The 17,117-nt window shown below is 44.0% G+C and overlaps 1 protein-coding gene across 16 annotated transcripts in view; it reads left to right on the plus strand.

Moving 5' to 3' along the window:
- Positions 1-17,117, plus strand: part of SGCD (sarcoglycan delta) — a 365,120-nt gene that overhangs the window by 195,532 nt on the left and 152,471 nt on the right. For 9 of the 16 annotated variants that reach the window (XM_068698499.1, XM_068698509.1, XM_068698507.1 and 6 more), the window contains one exon: positions 14,726-14,911. In XM_068698499.1, coding sequence (XP_068554600.1) covers positions 14,726-14,911 — 186 coding nt within the window. Of the gene's footprint in view, positions 1-5,080; positions 5,298-10,850; positions 10,999-14,725; positions 14,912-17,117 lie in introns of those variants that run through there. The other 7 variants (XM_068698497.1, XM_068698498.1, XM_068698512.1 and 4 more) reach the window with 6 other exon arrangements.

Here is a 17,117-nt window from a genome sequence, read left to right on the forward strand (position 1 = left end):
CTCTCATAGGACTTCAGTCCTTCGCTTCCTTGAACCCTTCACCTGAGTTTTTCTGATGTTTTTAGCCCTGTACAAGTGGCACTGACTGCTAGCCTCATCTCCCATTCCCCAGCTCACCTGTCAAATGAAACTGGGACTTTTTGTTTCCTTTACTGTCATACTTCTGTTGGCAAACTCGAACAGAAGGGGCAAAATTTAGAACACATATCTAAATAACTCAGTGTTGTGTGAAGCAAGGTTTCCTCTTCAGGGTCACTTCTGCCATTACTGAAATTTCCCATCTCCATGATAGTCAGAGAATTCTTGAATACTTGCCTGTGAGAGCAGGGCTGCAGAGGTGTCATCTCCATGCCCCTCCTTATTTCTTTGCCTTTCAGGGAATTGGAAGATCTTGTATCTCATAACCAGTCCCATATTTATGTTTTCCTACTAAAATGTAGCCATATTTATCTCTGAAGAAACTAGGGCCGTGGGTGAGGATGCAGACGCTCCAGATCTGGCTCTCCCAGCTCGCTGTTGTGTGCATGCAGTTGGTTGGTCTCCAGGCACAAGTTGCAACAAGCTCCTTCCAAACACAGACACACCACAAGTGCTTTTTCATTTTCTTCCATTTCCTTTTCACTTGTCCGGCAAACCCATTTCAGCCCTGTGTGTGATTACCTGATGACCTCTGTGCCTTCATCCACTTCATCCAGTCGCAGCTGCAGCCCTTAAATAGGACTACCTGCTAATAGCTCCCTACCCTCACATCAGACCTTCCTTCCCTGCACAAGCATTTTCTCCCTCTGTTGAACCACTCCTATCCTATAACTACTGCCATTAGCTAAACAAATTTTGGCATCCCCTTTTTCCCCTTCCTTTGTCACTAGGTTGCCCTCTGTCCCATCTGAATGCTCAGGGCTAGGCAAATCTGTGAGGAATGCCCAGAGCTTCCCTCCAGCAGCTTGCTGTTCCTGGCCCAAAAGAGTTAACTTTCTAATCCATTAGCTACCTTAATTCTGCATTTAAGGAAATGAAGCTCAAATGAGTCTTGAATTCTCCCTGTACACATGGATACGCAAGAGATCTGTTACAGGAGTCCAAGGCTGAGTATGATTTAAAATAATAATAATTAGGCAGATAATTTCAATTTAGTGTTTAAAAACATGTGAACATTTATATTTATTTGGTTGTGATGTTTCAAGAGATTGAATGGATTAAAAAAGTCATTTGGAGAAAAAGCTCGTACAAGGAGTTGCTTAATTATCTCATTCAGATATTAAAATTTTCATTTTGAATTCTTCCTCCAGTCCAGGTGCACACACACCTGCGTTTACATGCTGCTACTTTCTGCTTGGTTGTTTTGCACTGATTTTCTTAGGAAGGTGTTGGGAATGCTTCAGCAAGCCCCTAGAAATGTGCATAGCATGAAAATCCTCTGAGTTTTGATTTGTATGCAAATAGATATTATCAGTTAAACAGAATTAGTTATGTATATTGCTAAGTCAACAGTAAATATTAAATCATTTTCAGCTACATCCAGAAAATGCTGGAAGGCAAAATGCAGGTCAGGTACAAATGGTGGAAAAGGAGCTTTCCTGTTTCTGAGTCCTTTTTGCTGGTGTTACAGATTAGTGTTAGGGGGTGTGTTTCCAGTCCACTTTAGGTCTGGTTTTGATCTTTTTGAATACTGAGGTTACTAATGCTAAGTGGCTAGATAAGGAGGTTGGGTTAATTTCTGTGATTCCTGGAGGAGCCCTGTCCTGGGGGTTAATGCAGGGGAGGTTGTAGCAAAGTGCCAGCAGTGGGTGGCTGCAGGGCACGCTCCAGACTGCCAACTGCTGCGGTTCCTGTGGTGCTGTGAGTAACCGCCCAGTGGCTCCCGCTGCCAAGGAAAAGATGTAGAAAGGTGTGGTGGAGAACGACAGCATGCAGCATGTGGAACAAAACATGTAAATGTTGCTGTGCAAGCTGCAGGTCTCACAAATTTCCTGGTGTAGAAATTCATGGATCTGGTGGAGGGGTTCTCCTGCACCAAGTGGAAGTTCCTACACATTGCAATCTCCAGCTGCAAAGATATTGGAGCTTTGGGGGGTTAATTTGTTTTTATCTTCCCAAAGAGGTCTAGTAGCTGCTTTTTTTCTTCTTCTTTTTTTCGTTAATCCTCATAACCCTGCCAGAACTGACAAATAATAGCAGTTACGCAGATAGTTATGTCGACATCAACTTAAGTTTTACGCTTGCAAGGTTCATATATTTCTGGCAGCACTGGCAGTAATACAAATAATAGCTCAGTGATAGAAAAAAGAGCAGTCCCTAAGCCACAGTTCTGATGCTTGAGCATCTTTAAACCCCATACCCAAATGAGAAAGAGATAAAAACAACCTAGTCAAAGTGGCTTAGCTTGAAGGAGCATTTTATGTGTTACTTGATGACAAAATAGTTAGACATTAATGCAGTTTACAGTAAGACATCCTTAAGTTATCAGTGAGGTTGATGTGATGCCTGACAGATTTAATGTAAATATTTATAGACTTGGCCTACTAATTATGCCAATGGAAAAAAATGCAATATTAATGCTGTCACCTCCCCACATCTCTACCTGCCAGCACGCTGCTAGCTCGTATAAATATTCTGAAGTTAGTAAGTAAAGCACATAAACAGAAGAGATCATTTACATTTTTAATAAGGGATTAAGTTATCTCCAGCGGTACTTTCCAGCCCACAGATGTATGGGAGGCCTGTGGACTGTTCCCCAGGGAACTGTGAAAAATGACAGAAAAATAGAGTTTTGCATAGAGTATCTGGAAATCCCTCTCTGTGAAATCGTTGAAGGGGTATGCACCACCTTTGGCAAATATCTGGGGATCCACACTGAGATAAATTTGAAAACCACTGATTTACCATATTTGTATAAAGAACTGAGTGATTTCAGAGTACCCTACTGCCATGTGGTAACTGAGCTGACTATTAGTCCTGCTGGGAGCCAGCCTGCTGTAAGAAGCCCTGGACCACAAAGCACCGAAGCACATGCTTAAAGTAAAACCCATACCTTGATCCACTGAAGTTCCTGCCTGTCACCATACATACATGTAACTGGTTTGCTGAACAAAAGCCATGGGGAAATTTAAAGCAGAAGGCAAGGACTGCTATCATCTTGCAAACAGCTCTGCAGATGCCCGATTGTCTTGTAGGACTGGAAATCTAATTACGTGAATCTGCAGCTCATATTTTTCTATTTCAATTTATTTATACTAAGAGACTCCAAAGACTTTCGGCGCTGGTGGTTTCAGCCGTTACTGTCTGCCAAGCCAACGAATATTATCATTGCCATTGTAGCCTGTTTAGGAGACTCTCTTTTAGCTGCATCAATGCTCTCCTGATTTGCGATCCAAGAGTCTGTGGTTTCTGTTCTGGCACAAACTGACTCCTCACAAGCTGTGCAAATAAATCTGAAGCGCTATCACCACTGGTTGTGTTTGTCAGCTTGTGTGCCTGCCTTTTGCTTGGCTTATAGTCTTGAAAACTGAGGCAGAAGGATCAGGTGGTTTCATATTGATGTTTCTTCTGCAAAGCAGCATCTTGTTCCGTGTATTGTCCTGCTGAAGGTGGTGTGGTTCAGGTGCTCATCCAGGCTGTCAAAATCTGGCCATGCACGCTGCCAGGGCACATTGGCAATATTGCCAAGCAATGTGTGCTCTTTGCAGGAGTTAAGAAATGGGCATTTTGGGGCCAGGACAGGGTGCAGACAAAAACCAGGTGTGGTGCTACCACAGTAGCTCTTAAAACAGGTTGGATGGAGGAAGTAGGGCAGGTCGGCAGTACGGGCATCCTGCGTGTGTGATGTGAGCTCTCATCCCCAAGTACAGATCTCTCCTTCCTGCTGGGTAAATAAGTCCTAGCTGTGGACCTAGCCCAAAGTCAATGGAAGGCAACAGGCTTTCTACCACATTCAATGAGCCCTGGATCAGACCATCCACAAGGCACTCTGTTTTCAATCCCCAGCTGCATTTGTCTCTTGTAAACACTTCATCCGGACTCCACACCTCTGTAAATCACAGAACAGAATAACCTGATAGAAGTGGAGTGCACGGTTTTGAAAAGGAACATTAAGAGGGAAAAAATATAACTCTCTCTCTTTAAACTGTCTCTTTTCTATATTGTTACCTTGACAACTCTGCTGCTGTGTTTCATCTTTGGTGGGACTTAGCTGTGGTGGAATAAGGAGGACATCCATGTGCGTTCCCACATCTACTCCGGCTCTGCTTCACAGGCACATGCCAGGCACAGGGCATCTCGAGCTGCAGAGCTCACGTTCGCTGCCTCGACCCATGGTGCTGGCTGGAAATGATTACAGATATTAAGAACTGGGACCCATTCTGATTAAAGGTATAACACTATATCTTCTATTTCTTTTCCTTAAGCCAACACCAGAGCAATGTTAATGCTCTTTGGGAAAAAAAAAAGATGCAAGGTGCTTAAAATATTTTTAAAGGGTTAGGACAGCTGGAAAGCAGAGAGGGATGAAAGTACTCAAAAATAGTTGTATTATTTTTAGTATAAGCAGATATGGGACTATGTGTCAAGATTAGGATACAGTCCTGATGTGCTGAATTGAGTCTAGAGATGCTAAAAATATGCTTTCTTTTCTCACAATTTTTAGAAGTGGCAGAAGCAAAGGTATGAGGAGTGGTGGTGAATTGGAATTTTAGTTCCTGTGTTTCCTTGCGTACTGGGGTTTGGCTCAGCTGACTGTTAACCTAGGCACTCATGACCACTGATACCAGCAAAACATGATGAGGCAGGGCGAGGTGTTAGCTGTGGGAAGGGAATCCCTCCCGACACCTTTTCCTTCTTCCCAAAGAAAATCCCTACCAGCATAACCTTTTTATTCTTTTAGACAGAAATGGCTAGAATTTAAGAGAATAGCTGCAAACGCAAGCCACGCAGACTCCTGGGCTGAGTGCAGAAAGGGGTGTCTGTGTGCGAATGTGTGTGCAGAGAAGGGGGCTTTTAATGCAAAACACATGTGTTTTCAATTGCTGTCTGGAGCCAGACCAGTAGCTGTAACTTGGCCTGACAAAGCCTTATTGAAGTACAGACACTGTGGTTTCAAAGCAGTTAGAAAAAGAACGGGAATGCTGTTCAGGAAATTCTTCAGGCATGGGCAGGGACTTGGCTGCAATTCTGCTGGTGGAAAATCTGACAGGGGCAGCTCATGAGCACAGGCCAGGCCTCGTGCGGCTCGGAAAGCAGTGCTGCATCTTCCTCCGAGCCTCCAGCGTGGCTCCGGGCTTTCATCTCCCACCGAGAGAGAGGTAAGAGCCGCATTGTTCCTTCCCGGGGCAGCCGGTCGGATTTGCTGCGCAGCTGCGCTTCTGCAAAGAGGCTTCTTGCTTTCAGAGCATTGTTTAGTGAGAAAGTGGAGAATGTGTAGCTGTGGCATATTTGCTGAAGGATTGGAGGAGTTTGAGGCTGGGTGTTGGTTTCTGGCTAACTTTGCTTCGGCGGTAATTCTGCAGGCAAAGCAACTCTTGCGCTGCATCTCTGGCTGGGTGAGCGCTGTCACAGAATAACTCCCAACTTGTGCATTTTGGGCAGTACGTCTGCTTATAACCTGAAGCCACTGAAAGGCTGGCTCTGTACCATGTGTCACTAGCAGATTTTAATGAAAAATGCTACTCAGTCGTGCTAAATATGTTTATACATATACTGTGTTACAGTTGTTTGATGGGTTGAAGGCGCATTTGTCCGGGGGTTATCAGGCAGTTAGTGACTACCCCATCACCTGGTATGGCCAGGCAGGGCAGAGAGGCACTAGTTGGGTAACATTCATTGCCTTGTGATTTCTGCACTTATTATTTCTGTGTTTTATAAAACGCTAGCAAATTGCAACAGCCAGCACAGTCAGAAACCACGTACTGCAGATTAGAAGGAAAAACATTAATTCAGTGCCTCTTCTATCTGCAGCCGCTCTTCTGATCTGCGTTTCTTTCCCCAAATAACTTTAGAAACATGATAAAAAGCTCACTGTCTCTTTAGGAGCCTGCCAGAATGAGGCAGGGCTCTCATCCCTTTAGTTGCAGCACTGAAGCCTGCCTCGCCTTGCAGCAATCTCTCCACCTTATAAGGCAGCCTTGGGGCCAGGAGCTCGGGCATGGCGCGTTCATCGGGACTGGTGGAGGTGTCAGGGGGAGTCCGCCTCTCGCAGCTTCGGAAACTTTCTTACTTCTCCCAGTGCTTTCTCCTCAGATTTTCATAAGTTATTTAATGTATTGATGTAAACTTCTTTCCATGTTTATTTTTTTTTCTTTCAACAAGGAATGAATTAAGGATATTAAATTTCAGAGGGGAACAGTGCTAAGTGTTTCTGGCTGGGTTCGTGGGGGAAAACCCACAGTTTGCTTTTCCCACATCCAGCAGGACTACGTGTACAGGACCTAAATACTCATTCAGTCTGGTGATCCAAGACATTCAGTGACAAGGTGAGGTTGGCCACAAAAGTGCATCAGATCCAGTGAGGGCCAGGGTGAGAGCTTTCTCCTGGTCATGGTGGGGAAGCGTGTACCTAGGGTAACTCCAAGGGATGGCAGCAGGTTCAGGCAGGCTGCAAACCCAATCTAGATACAGCAGGAATCAGTAGATTTAGATCTTCAAGGGGAATAGTGTCTGGCAAATGCACACATTATGTGTGATGGAGGGGAAGGAAAAAAGGGGTTTGGGAATATCTTCTTGCTACCACACCTGTTTGGTCCTGTAAAAGTGCTGGTCAGCTGAAATGAGCTGGTTTGAACCAAGTCAGGGCTTTGTTGGCTTGGTGTGTAAGGTTTCCTGGAGGCTGATGGGAGCAAATGTTACAAGAGGAAGGACAGAGATGAGCTGCAGAATAGGGAGACATATGATGAAAATGAAAAGGCTCAAAGCTTGCTTTGCAGATACTACACCTGTGGTGAAAATGCTGTGTTAAATGAAGTTCTCGTATGATCTGGACTGTTTGAGCCTGCACAGCCTGCCATCTTACCCTGCAGACTTGGAGCTTTATTGCTTATCTCAGCAGCTGTTAATTCAGGCACCCAGACAGCCTGTTAACTTCTTCACTGCTAGGTAGAAGCTTAGTTTTTTTTTTTTAAAAATGAGAAAAAAATCAAGTTCCTGCCTCTGGTCATGTATTATCCTACCTCACAAATCTGATCATCTGGCATTTGAAGAGCCAGAGAGCCAGACGGGCTAGAATATGCCTGTCAGCTCCTAGCTTTAGGGGTGCAGTGTCTGGATTTGGGATGACTGAGCATCCAGATGGGCTGTTCGCTATACTCCATGCTCTCACAGGACCCTGCTGGAGACACAGGTGAGTTCAGGCAGAGCAGGGAAGGCTCTTTGCAATGCCTGGGCTGGATTTGATCGAGAGAGATGGCCGCTTCCTCCCTATCTTTGGCAGCTCCTCCTGGGCCTCCCTCTGCAAGAGATGTCTTTTCTGCATCCCCACCCAGGTCAAGTATTCAAACTTTGCTTTGTGTTCAGAAGGACTGAAGGGTGTGTGCATGCATGTGCACCTGTGGACCATGATCTTAAATCTATAAGGTGAAAGAGGAGGATCCCATCTTCTTGCAAGCACACAGATGAGAGCCACAGGCACACCCTAAAATGTGCATTCCTTCTCCTGGACCGTCCCAAGACCAAAGTAGGAAGCAAGTGTGTCTGTGCAAATGAATAAATGGATGAGCACAGTAAGCACATTATATGGAGGAAAGATGCAGCAGAACAAGGTTTAACTTTAGAGAGCGTATATCCAGGATCACTGCAGAGACTTTGCTCTGGCTCTTGGCACACGCTTAAGCCCACAGTTCTTGCTTCGTGCCACGCTGTTTGGGTTCCAGCCACATAAATCCATATTATGATCCTGTTTTGCACATTCCTACAAGTTATATCTCTTTTCTTGGTACTGTGGGGTGAGAGTATGCTGGGACAGAAGTCTGGAAAGTATCACCTCCTGTAGCTTGCCTTCTGATTCAAACTCAGTTGATTATATCCCTCTCGCTGTTCCCACAGCCCCCTATAGTCACACCTGCCGCTGGCTATTTTAGTGTAGTTCTCATATTTGTTCATCCTGCTTTGAGACACTCCAGTGGGAAAGAGCTTTTATAAACTTGGCACAGATGGACATAGGCTTATGATTGCTTCACATCATCTGAGTAGTGCAAAGGAACCAGTGTGTGAGGCAGCAAATACAGGACGATGTTTGCATGCAGTGTGAATGTACTGCTGCAAATTGGGGGCCTTTTTGTGAAAGGCATTCTTGCTGGCTAGCTCAATATGTAACTCACTGAAGTCATTTTTTTTCTTCCTTGTTAACTTTTCTTTCCATTTTCTCTTTAATTCTAACAAAGAAAAATATCAAGAAGAGGTAGCTATCAAGAAAAAGTCTGAAATTTGGAAGAAACGCTCATAAATAAGAAAACAGACATGTTTGTCTTCTCAAGAGAAGAGAAACAACAGTAACATCACGTTGTTCACAGACTCTTGCAGCACTTTAGAATAAAATACCACCTTAGGTTTAGGAGAGACTATTCAGAGATGGAGCTGCCTGTTACTTTGTTTTGTTCTGGCAAACTCTAATATGTTTATAGCTTTTGCTGTAAGTGCTCCTTGAATGCAAAGCAGCAACCGAGCAGAGCAGAAGCCCCATGCTCAGCTTTTGGTTCAGTCCACCTTCTCAAAGCTTCTGGTTTATAAACTGAGGTTTTTGTGGTGCCCTTGTTGAATTTCCTGTTGAAATGCTGTCAGCCCTGGTGACTGGGGAAATTACATGAGCTCTTAAGACATTAGAGGTAGGGAATAGCCTCAAGCATTGAGGGATTGGGATCAGAGATGCTTTATCGGTAGATGAATCCCCAAGTTCTCTGCAGCTCCCTGTGCTGAGTCCAGTTTCGTAGAGATGGTTCAGAGGTGGGAAGGGCAAAAGAGGTATTTCTTAGTGGACTGCTGGACTGTGCAGACCAAGCAAAGTTTGCTGATGTGCAAATATCGGGTTGGATGTTTGAAAAACCCTGCATGTGACGTGCCCTGATGAGAGAAACTAGTCAGAAAATAAGAAAATGTTATTTAAGATGTTTTCTTCCTTTTTTTTGTCTCTCTGGATGTGTAACACAGTGCTATGACACCCAAGAAATGTGTGTTGACTGTTGATGGTCTTCACAGCTCATTGGAGAACCTGCTCCACACGTAGAGGAATGGGAACTATTGACAGAAGCAGAGGGACAAGCACAGAATGAGGATTTCAGTTTTGGGGACCATAAATCACTTTTGGGTCACAATACTGGTAGAATAACAGACCTGGGGGTGTCAAGCTTGAGAGAGTTTTATGGGGAGTGAAGAGGCAAAAAGTCTTGTTGATAGAAAGCTCAAAAAAGTGTTCTTCATGCCAAATTTTGTTCTCAGTCACACTCCAGAAATGTCTGTTGTTTTGAATCTGGTGGATGGTGTGCAGATAAAAGGCAGAGAAATTAAAGAGGTTGAATCTGCAGAGCATTTAGAGCTAGCGAACACAAGTACATTGCCTTCCAGTGATATGACAGAGAACACCTCTGCGGGGTTTTTTCTCATTTTAGCCAAAAGAAAAGGTTTCTGTTTCAAAAAGCAAAGGGAGAAAGAGAAGAGTATGTCGGTTACATGGATACAAAGAGAGGGCAGATGTGGGAGATGTAGGTCCAAGGCCCAAGGGAATTTGAGCCCATCTCTCTCATCTCTAGAAACGTGTTCCTATCACCACGATACAGGTTAGCCTGGGGTCAGATGCTCTTGGTTTTTCTGATGAAACTGTTACACCTCGGTTATATGCAAGCAAGCAGCTAAGCAAACTTTCTGCAAGCACACCAGCACATTTCCCGTGCCAGCCTCTTTCTGGCCTATGTTCACCTTCTGTACAGCTGCTGCTTTTGACTAGAGACCTTTTTGTCCCCTATAAATGTGGGTCTGGCTCAGCGCTCACAGTTTCCATGTAAAATTTATGGAAATCAGTTTGGCAAAAAATACATGGAAATAAATGCCGCCTTCCCCAAACCTGCTGCATCCCCACCTTCACCACCCCTGCAGTCCCCACGGGAAATCTCCATCCCGTCCAACCCACTTTGGTGCACGCTCCTGCCAGGCTGTGCAAGGAGGAGGGGGGACGCAGCCCCACACAGCAGGGTATGGGCACAGCCACAGCCACTGTCACTGAGCTAGGACTGGCCTCAGCAGTGCTGCAGTGCCAGCGGGGAGGTTGGCGTTTTGGCTGGGGACACAATACACCAAGGGAGGAGAGGTGCTGTGTCAGCTGCACAGGACTTAGGAGCTTCAGGTCTGTGAAGCCGTGAGTCATTTTGATGAGCTCTAGAGCATTTTCAGCTGTAAATTTCAAGTGGGCTCAAAAGGGAGAAGGCACCTTCCCCGATTGAATCCCCTTTCAGCCTCAAATTATTCTATTACTAAACACGCATGATTTAAACACTGATCAAAGAAACCCCTGTGGCACAGAAACGTTATTGATTCCTCTTGTTATGCCTCACCCTCTTGATAGCCCTCATTGAGCCTACAAAGCTGGCATAACTGAGAAACATTACAGCTATGGTATTTGCAAGGGAAAGATGTTTATCTGTCTTGGTGCACATAAAATATTTTTTCTGATGAACTGGTGAGCCAGGTTGTGTCCAGAGCGAGCGGTGTTCTGCCTGCGAGATGTTACTGCAGGGGCAGGAGGAGGCGGTGGAAGGGCAAGGGGCCATGTGATGAAGACCTAGTGGCATCCACTGCCTTAACTAGCAGCATCTGATGTGAGTTCTGGAAACCGAGTGCCAGTTCTGACTTGCGATGCCTTTCAGCTGAGACTGATTTCAACTTTACTGAAGGAATGTGCTGAAGGTTCTTTGCCAGAAGGAGTCAGCAAGCAGTCAGTGCGGATCAGGGCATGCAGTGCTGTTACTCTTCTGGTGTTCTTAATAAAATGGATAAATCTTTCTTGTCATGGATTGGATCTTGAAGGTATGCTAAAGTAAAAAGATGAATAGTTTATCTGACTGGGATGGATTTTGTATTGGGCTCTGTTTGCAGTGTTTGCATCCAAGGACTCTGTAAAGCTATTGTGCAAAAACTTATTACCCATTTTTATGGTTTGTTTTTTTTTAACAGCAAGAATTCTTTGAAGAGTATCCAGGTTCCAGGCTATGTTTTTGTAGTCATGGTAATGCTGTCTGTGGCTAAACTGTGATGATTTGGCATCCTGTATTTTTTGTATGGTAAATGTGGTGCTGATAGTCCAATGCGGCGTACATGTGGTCGGAAGTCTTCTCGTGGCAGGCAGATTCTTTCAAGCCTGACTTTTGGGGAAGGAGTGCCTTCCCCCCCTCCCTGCTATATTTGCTTCAGTATTTTGTTTTCATAGCTATTATGAAATTAGGTAGCAATTCCTAATAATAATAAAAAAATCCCATTAAGCAGATAGCAGCCTTTCCCCTTAGCTCAGTAATTGAAAAGGGGGTGTACCTTGCTAAACAGAACTACTGGATGTCCTTTCAATGTAATGCTTCTTTTCTGGTGCCTAATTTGCTGGTTATGCCTTCATACTGTTTGAGTCAAGAGAAATTGGTAAAATGTAAATTATGACTAGTGTACTTCTCCCTTCTGCACAAAACAGATTATTGATAGTGGGTGCTGCTTGTTCCTTAAGCAGGTGCCTTACAGTCCTTGTTAGCCTACACATTTGCTTAACATACCTTGGCACTCATCACTCCTCACTTTTTTCTCTTGCTGAAGAACTACAAACATGAGCATTTTTGCTTAGTAGCCTCAATTTAGGAAAGAATGCTAGCTAGAAATCATGTAGCTTTAAGCGTAGCTGCATGAGAGCTTATACAGAGGGAATGTCCCATCTATGATTTCCATGTTGTTTTCTTGTTATAAATTTATACTGTATTACTAGGTCATGTTCACCATGTGTGTTGTAGTACTTCAGTTGCTCTATCTCTGTCAGGGCAGCTGTGAGCTAAATATTTTATCTAAACCAGAGAAATTCTCAAGATCAGGCTCCTGCGTGGATGCATGTTGCTTTTTGTGGTTATGTTCTGTTCCTATAAATTTCTTGGATGTCTGCAAAATTTTCCCCCACCTGAATATGGCATTTTTGCTCTCGTAGTGATTGCAGGGGGGCAGTGGGAGGAAGGGAGGTGGGGAGAAAGAATAAACAAGTTTTGCAATAAATATTTTGAGCTGGGTATTTCATCCTGTTTCATACTGGTCGGACCCCTTTCAAGATGTGAGAGGGTTAGACGTGCAATTTATTCATTTTCTCCAAGGGAGAGGCTGCATTTAATATGTGCTCTCCAGGATCCCCTGTTAAAATATTAGGCAATAAAATCCTTGACGGTACAGTAGTTGTTGTTATAATTTCCCTCAGGTAGTGCAAACTGTAATTTATTGTTTTTTAAGATTTCCCTTGCACAGGAGCTGAGTGATTGTAGCAGCATAAAGGCTTGCTTTTCTCCAAGTACATGTATTTGTTTGTGACCTCACTCCTCCCTTCTGGCAAGCTCTCTGCTGCAAAGCCCTCCACAGTTTACAGTTGCTGACTTAGCATCTGTGAGCCAAAAGACCCATGAAAACCAAGCTGGATCTGCTGTGAGCAACTTGCTTTGTGTCCCCTTGTCAAAAGCTCTGGACCTGCCAGTGCTTTGGCTGGCTTTGCAGCACAGAGATGGGTACCCCAGTTGGTCTGAACAGCAGATGGGATTTATGGTGAGCCTGCTTGCACCAAGGAAAACTGCTCTTTAGTACAGGCATACCTTTCTTCTGTGATGCGTCCTTAATGCTAAATTGGCTGAGCCTACCCATGCTAAGGATGTGTTAGCTGGGGCAGGACAGGCTGGGGTTGTAAGTGAGGCATGGTTTGTGCCCGGATGTAAGATCCTTTTTTTTTTTTTTTTTTTTTTTTAGACACACCAAGAAAGCTAGGGGGGCAAGGGAAAAAAAAACAACAAAACACAACAAACAACATGTCAGGCTTGCAGGCATGGAAGAGCTGGCTGAGGCTCGCGTTACTGTAGTTTTGTATTGTATTACAGAGAGAGGAGGGAGCTCAGCCTGGCAGGGGTAAGGAAGGTTACTGGTTCTTTAGGCAGTTTTTGTCCCAGTCATGTGGGCTTCAGCATTGGGACAATGAAGATAGTGCTAACTTCATCCCAAGAGCAGTGCTTGAATAAAAGTTGTGCCTGGGAGAAACTCACCTTATGTTGACCCTTTCATTGCAATGGGCTCTGCGCCATTGTCTACTGCACACTGTGTTTTATTAGGTGCTGGAATATGAAGCTATTAGCAAATTCCTCTAAAAGTAAGGAAAAACTCTGAAAATAATGGTAAACAAACGCAAGCTGCTATCAATGAGCATCTTATTTTTACCATTGTTTTGTTCTGCCCTTATGGATCATGTTCCCACAGAGAGGAACTTCCATTGTTTCCCCCTATTTCATGATTTTTGTAATTCACTGAATGCAAGCATTGATGGCAGATACCCTGAGGAAGAAGCCCGTGATGTTGAATCAGTAGCACAGGAATGTGTCTGGTGGCTTCTTATCTATCTAAAGTCTCAAATTCAAAATATCCAGCAAACTGCACGTTATTAGAGATGATCTGATATCATCAGCCTGTGTGGCAAAGTCTGAAAATATATAAAGCTGTTCCCTGGGGGGAAGCCTGTGAAAGTGGCTTTCCACACTCTAAAGGTGGAGGGCAAGAAGATGAACGCTTACATTCACGGGGCAAAAACACCTCCATAGGAACATCCATTCACCACCCTCCATCCTTGCTGGTTGCAATGCCATTTAATGCTTCTGTCTTTCATCACCAGCGGGCAGCCAGACCCTGACTGCCCACAGCAAGCTGGGTACCGGGGTGCACAGGGGTGGCTGTGCTCGCCTTGGCCATGGGGGACTGAAAAGCAAAATTTCCTGGGGATGCTGCCACACCTCATACCCCTTTTGTTCTCCTTGGCACCAGGTTTCCTTCCTTCCCCCTTTCCTTGCTCGTGGCTCCAGTGTTATCCTAGTATGCTGTGCCTGCCTGTCCATGGTGTCAGAGTCCTTGTTAAATCAGTGTGGATATCTGGGGACAATTCGTTAGGGCTGTGGTAGCTGGAGAGCTTTGTGCTTCAAGTTTCATTGGTTAATGAAGTTGGAGGTGGGGAGAAAAAGACAAACGTTTTCCCCTTGCCTTTTTTTCTTTGGCTAGAAGGAATGATTTTATTTGAGATTTTTTTTTGTTGTTGTTGAATTAAAGCCTCTGAGAAGTAATATTGCATCTTCAAAACAAACTGCTGAACTCAACTTCTTTTACCAAATGCATGCAGAATTTTCCCCTCAGGATCCTTCGAGGCCCTGGAGTGCCAGCCTTGCAAAACCTGGGGCGGTGAGCAGAGTCATTTGAGAGTGATCTCCATAGGATACCTTTAGACAGCGTGCTTATGTGTGTTTATAAATATATACATCTAATACATAAATTTTTCTCAGCGTGGTACTGCATAGAGTAAGCAGCAAGAAAAATAATGCAGAACCAAGGTGATTGAAGATGCTGCCCAGCTGGTAAACTGAGAGAAAGAGGAGGGGAAACCAAACAAACAACTAAACCTATAAGAGGCACAGACACAAGTCCTCAGCACTTTTTATCACTGGGTTTGTCTTGCTGCTTAATACACGTGGTTGTTTTCTTGTGATTGTTTCAGATGCCTCAGGAACAGTACGCGCACAGGAGCACCATGCAGACCTCGGAAGGACCCCAGGTATACAAAGTGGGGATTTATGGCTGGAGGAAGAGATGCCTCTATTTCTTTGTGCTGCTCCTAATGATTTTAATCCTGGTGAACCTTGCTATGACCATCTGGATTCTGAAGGTTATGAACTTCACAATTGTAAGTAGTGGGGGTTACCCTAAAAGCTGCGGGGAAAATGAGGGAGGGTTGTTTCTCTGTGCATGAATTCAGATATGGCTTCAATGAGTGTTTTAGTTGCTATGGATAGCTGTTGTTACAGGGAGGGGGAAAAAAATTATCCAACAATCCTTTTTTTTTTTTTTTTTTCTCTCTGCTGGAGGACAACTCTTAGGGATGTTTGTAGAATTGCCAGGCTGAGGAATCAGCTCAGCATCACAAATCATGTTCTCCCTTTGTGATTTTGTATCTATACACGCATATCAATACGTATCTATACACGCTTACATAAATACATATAGACTTTTTTTATTTAACCCTCCCCCCCCATTTATTTATATTGTATTTTTAAATTAATGGATAAGGGTATTTTTAACTGGGGATTGGGAATGAGTTTGAGCCTTTCTCTTACGTGTTTTCTATTTTTCTCCATGATTGGGAAGTCATGAAACTTAGTTTGTTCATATACTGAAATGAAATGTATGAAAGGTCATACAAATGCAGTTCAAAAAGCTTCGTAGAAGTAAGACAAAAGACCCAGTGTCCCTGGGTGCAGTGTTTAGGTGGAGCATATGCTTATTTTTGTTGTGTTGTGGTTGGCAGGGGTGACCCATGCCAACCACAACTCGCTTGCTGCACAGGCCCCCTGGGCTGGAATAAGCTCTCCAGAAACCCCTGGAAAAACATAGGAGTTATGTACGCAGAGGGAAGTTGCACTGGGGCAAATAGTGGTCTCTGAGCCTTAAGTGCCCAGCACATTGCTTGAGCTCTGCTCAAACTTTTGGGGATAAAAAGGGGTGCCTTTTTTATAGGGTGAATTTTGCCCCCCTTGCTCAAACACACCAAAAGTCAGGATGTTGCAAGCCTTTATACAAGGCAAGCCCTACCAGTTTTTCAGTAGATAATTTGATCAGGCAGAGAGAAAATGAAATTACTTGTACCCCCTTTTTCAAAGCAGCCACTGCCACCCTGGTCAGGTGGAGCTATTTTAGGATCATTAGGATCTTCAAGAGAAACCAAGTTTGAGGCTTTAATCCTGGATTTACTTTGTGAGAGAACTGTAAGGTTAAAATCTCCTAGACCAGTTTCAAGGACTTCCCCAGCCAGGCTCTGATGTGAATACTCCATTTGAAGTCTCCCAGCATTTCTCTCTCTGCTTTGGTCTTGTGAAGTCCTGCACAGCTGCGTCCAGTGTTATGTCATTAATGGGCCATGAGAATTGAGTAAACAATCTCTGACTTACAGTATTTTGTCCGCTGGATACAGCATCAGGGGAACATGTAGAGCTCATTTTCTCTAACTGGTATGCTGTCAAGGTGTACAGAAGGCTGTAATGCATGTATGCTTAGGGAGCAAGCAATTATAAAGCAGTAATCCACAAAAAGCTCCAGCAAGTGGGTGAAGGGTGAGCCAAACTGGAGCAATTAATTCTTAACCAGGCCAGTTATTTATTCTTATGAAATTGATGCCACTTTGCTATATATCTGGTGCTGAATTGTGGTCATTATATTAATGTAGTAGGAAAATTGGTATTTCTGAGGTGATAGTAGATGTGGTTGTATCCTAGTCATACAGACAGCAGAATGATTATTAGCCCAAGCATGAGATTGTAGGATTTTGGTTACTCACTTTTTAGGAAAGAAACTATCCAGAATAACTGAAGTTTGGGATGCTAGTCCCATCCTTTTTGCTATTTGATGGTGGTCAGTCTGCTCTCTGCAAACAATTTGGGAAACCAGGTGAACTTCTCTGATCCATTTGCCATCACAGCCCACTCCTGATCCATTGCATTTTGTAGGCCATCTGCTGGAACATCATCTCCTACGGACACTTGCAGAAACCTCCCTCTTCCAGCATTTCTCCCTTCCCCACAAGCCTTTATGCTGGCTTTTTAGGGGGATGTGCTGATCTTCAAGCTGTTGTCTGAAACTATTTAAATTTCCTTAAATAGTCTGTCACCCTCCGTGACTCACTGGGGATTAGTCCAGGGTAAAGTATATTTGTGTATGTTTTTAGTTAGTTCATATGTTTTAAAGTTAGTGGGTGAAGAACAGCTTTTGGTGATGAAAACATAGACTAGCACCAAATCCTGCAATGGGAACTGCTTTATGGTTATAGGGATCACTGAAAGAGTGGTGAGATTCCAGCAGCCAAGTGTGAGGCTCTTACACCTTAAAGTTGCAGCTCT

This window comes from Anas acuta, chromosome 14, assembly GCF_963932015.1.
Source record: "Anas acuta chromosome 14, bAnaAcu1.1, whole genome shotgun sequence".
Classification (NCBI taxonomy): domain Eukaryota; kingdom Metazoa; phylum Chordata; class Aves; order Anseriformes; family Anatidae; genus Anas; species Anas acuta.